The sequence below is a fragment of the Cannabis sativa genome, chromosome 8, assembly GCF_029168945.1.
Source record: "Cannabis sativa cultivar Pink pepper isolate KNU-18-1 chromosome 8, ASM2916894v1, whole genome shotgun sequence".
Lineage (NCBI taxonomy): Eukaryota > Viridiplantae > Streptophyta > Magnoliopsida > Rosales > Cannabaceae > Cannabis > Cannabis sativa.
In genome coordinates this window covers 11,814,327-11,818,016 of record NC_083608.1, presented here as the reverse complement: position 1 = coordinate 11,818,016, position 3,690 = coordinate 11,814,327, and the positions used below count along the sequence as shown (strand labels likewise).

At 38.7% G+C, this 3,690-nt stretch overlaps 1 protein-coding gene across 1 annotated transcript; it reads left to right on the top strand.

The window, feature by feature from the left end:
- Positions 1–2,382: 2,382 nt before the first annotated feature.
- LOC133030396 (uncharacterized) lies at positions 2,383–2,955 on the top strand. The gene is made up of 2 exons (XM_061103133.1): positions 2,383–2,644; positions 2,780–2,955. The coding sequence occupies exons 1-2, from the start codon at positions 2,383–2,385 to the stop codon at positions 2,953–2,955; spliced, it is 438 nt and encodes a 145-aa protein (XP_060959116.1).
- The last annotated feature ends 735 nt before the right edge of the window (positions 2,956–3,690 follow it).

Sequence of the window (3,690 nt, the reverse complement as noted above, 5' to 3'; positions counted from 1 at the left end):
CGATCTCGGATCCTGGTAATTTCAGTACTAACAGCCAGGGAATTGTTACGAGAGGGATGTCTAGGGGTTTTGGTCGTGGTATTAGATACCACTCGGCCTGACTCTATTCGACCAGAAGACATCAAGGTGGTTCAGGAATTTCTAAATTTTTTTCTTGATGAACTTCCGGGTTTACCACCTCAGCGAGAAATTGACTTTGTTATTGACTTGGCACCTGGAGCATAACCGGTTTCTAAGGCCCCTTATAGAATGGCTGCACTAGAACTTAAAGAACTAAAAATTCAACTCCAAGGGTTGCTGGACATAGGGTTTTCTCGGCCTAGTGTGTCACCCTGGGGAGCTCCGGTACTGTTTGTTAAGAATAAAGATGGGTCCTTACGAATGTGGATTGACTACCGGGAATTGAATAAGTTAACAATCAAAAATAAATATCATTTACCTAAAATTGATGATCTTTTTGATCAACTTTAGGGGAAGACGTTCTTTTCAAAGATTGATCTCCAATCGGGCTATCATCAGTTGAGAATCCGAGAGGAGGACATCCCAAAGATGGCTTTTCGCACTAGGTATGGGCATTATGCAATTCTTGTTATGTCTTTTGGACTGACTAATGCTACCGCAGCTTTCATGGATCTGATGAATAGGGTAATCAAGGATTACCTCAATATTTATGTTATTGTATTTATCGATGACATCCTTGTGTACTCTCATTCAGAAGAGGAACATGAGCAACATCTTCGGATGGTTCTACAACGACTTCGAGAACAAAAGTTATATGCCAAGTTCAAGAAGTACGAATTTTGGCTATCTCAGGTGTCCTTCCTTGGGCACATTGTTAGCAAAGATGTGATCAAGGTGGATCCAAGAAAAATAGAATCCGTCAGGGATTGGCCAAGACCGAACACAGTGATAGAAGTTGAAAGCTTCTTGGGTCAGGTTGGTTATTATCATCGGTTTGTAGAAGGGTTCTCTAAAATTCAACACCCTTAGTCGAGCTCACTAAAAAGAATCAACATTTTGTTTGGACAGATAAGTGCGAAGTAAGCTTTCAGGAGCTGAAACAGAGACTAATCACAACTTCATTGTTAGCCTTACCTTCTGATAAAGGGAAGTTTGTAGTTTATTGTGGTGCATCCAGACAGGGTCTGGGGTGTGTACTGATCCAAGCTGATCGGGTAATTGCCTATGCCTCCTGTTAGTTGAAAGATTATGAACAACGGTACCGACTCATGACCTAGAACTTGTCGCTGTAGTGTTTGCTTTAAAGATTTGGCGGCATTATCCCTACGGGGAGAGATGTGAAATTTATACAATCCATAAAAGTCTCAAATATTTCTTCACTCAGAAAGATTTGAATATGAGATAGAGGCGTTGGTTAGAGTTGGTTAAGGATTACGATTGTGAGATCCTTTACCATCCTGGGAAAGGCAACGTAGTGGCTGATGCCCTAAGCAGGAAGGGTCCCGGGCAGGTAACTAGTATGGTTCAGATTTCACCTCAGGTAGCAGAATACATGGTCAGATCAAGCATCGAGTTTTTGTAGGCAAACTTCATAACTTGACGCTGCAATCTGATCTGTTGGAATGAATTAAATCTGCTCAGTTAACTAATCTAGAGTTAGTGAAGATCAGAGAAGAGGTTTTTGTTGGTGAAGTTAAAGATTTTACAGTGTCCGATAGTGGGATGCTATTGTTCTAGACCATGGTTTGTGTTCCAAGTAGTGTGGAACTTAGAAATGACATTCTTGAAGAGGCTCATACCACTCCATATTCCCTGCATCCCGACACCACCAAGATGTATCAAGATTTGAAACCCTACTTCTGGTGGAGCGGAATGAAGAAGAATGTGATAGAGTTCGTATCGAGATGTCTAACCTGTCAGCAAATCAAGGCTGAACATCAGAGACCAGCAGGGTTATTGCAGCCTTTAACATTACTTGAGTGGAAGTTGGAAGATATTACGATGGACTCTGTGGTTTGATTACCTAGAACCACATGTTTGTTTGATTCAATTTGGGTTCTGGTAGATTGATTCATAAAATCTGCTCATTTTCTACCTGTTAAGACAACCTTTTCAGTGGATTAGTATGCAAATTTTTATGTTAAAGAGATAGTAAGGCTGCATGGTGTGCCAAAGTCCATAGTTTTAGATACAGATCCGAAGTTTACTTCAAAATTTTGGCAGAGTTTACAACGGGCTATGGGTACCAAATTGAAATTCAGTACAACTTTCCATCCTCAGATCGATGAACAGACCGAAAGGATAATTTAGACACTTGAAGATATGCTACGAGCCTGTGTTATGGATTTTGAAGGCTCTTAGAATAAGTACCTACCGTTGATGGAATTCTCGTATAATAACAGTTATCAAAGTACGATAGGGATGGCTCCCTATGAATTGTTGTATGGCAGAAAGTGTAGATCTCCAATTCACTGGGATGTGACAGGGGAGAGGAAAGACTTAGGTCCGGAATCTGTTCAACGGACTAATGAAGCTATTGAAAAGATTAAAACCAGAATGCTTGCCTCTCATAACAGGCAAAAGAGTTATGCAGATCTGAAATGCAGGAATGTAGAGTTTCAAGTAGGGAATCATGTGTTCTTACGAGTGTCTCCAATGAAGGGGATCAAGCATTTCAAGGCAAGTTATGCCCTAGATTTATAAAACCTTTCGAGATTCTCGAGAAGGTAGGACAAGTGGCATATCGATTAGCTTTGCCAAACTCTTTCAGCAGTTCGCAATGTATTCCATGTTTCTATGTTGAGAAAGTACGTTTCAGGCCCTGCTCATGTACTTAGTTATGAAAATCTTGAACTGCAACCAGACCTGTCATATGAAGAACATGCAGTTCAGATTCTTGACAGAAAGGATAAGGTCATTCGGAACAAGACCATAACTTTGGTCAAAGTACTCAGGAGAAACAGCAGGGGTGGAGGAAGCGACCTGGGGAGCTAGAATCAAACATGAGAGCTCAATATCCAAAGTTATTCAGGTTAGATTTCGAGGACGAAATCCTTTTAAGGGGGGATAGTTGTAAAGATCGCTTAGCTTTAATTTGGAATTAGCAAATAATTAGGGCTTAATTATGAAAATTATTTATTAGTATTGAATTAATTATTTATGATGATTTATTTCAATTTAGAATGCATTTTTATCTCATATATAGAAATTTCATAATTTTTGCATGTTTTGTGCCCAGCAATATTGGAACGCGATGTTTAGCTATTAGAATCACATCCTAGTATTTTTAGTATAGCGGGACATTATAGTTAGACATTAGGAATGTCAGGACTAGTCGGGATTTTAGAATATTGCAAAATACCCCTAAGTGCCTTTTATGCCCATTGTGTGGGAGAGGTAAAATGGTCATTTTGCCCCATAAGCTTTTGTCTTTAATGAAATTATGTTAAATCAGATTTTTATTATTGTTTATGCTGATATTTTATTTATAAAACAAAATAATCATTTCATTTAAATTATTTTTACAAAAAATACAAAATTAAGAAAAGCTTCCTCTCTTTCCTACCTCTTTCTCTCTTTTCGAAACCCTATAGAACCAACTAGGGTTCTGATTTTTGAGTTGCATTTTGCTGTGATTTCTAGCTAATTTAAGAGGATCTAAGCCAAGGTAAAGTTTTAAGCAACTCCCTCTATAGTTTCTTGATTTAAAAGAAAATGAATTATGCATGT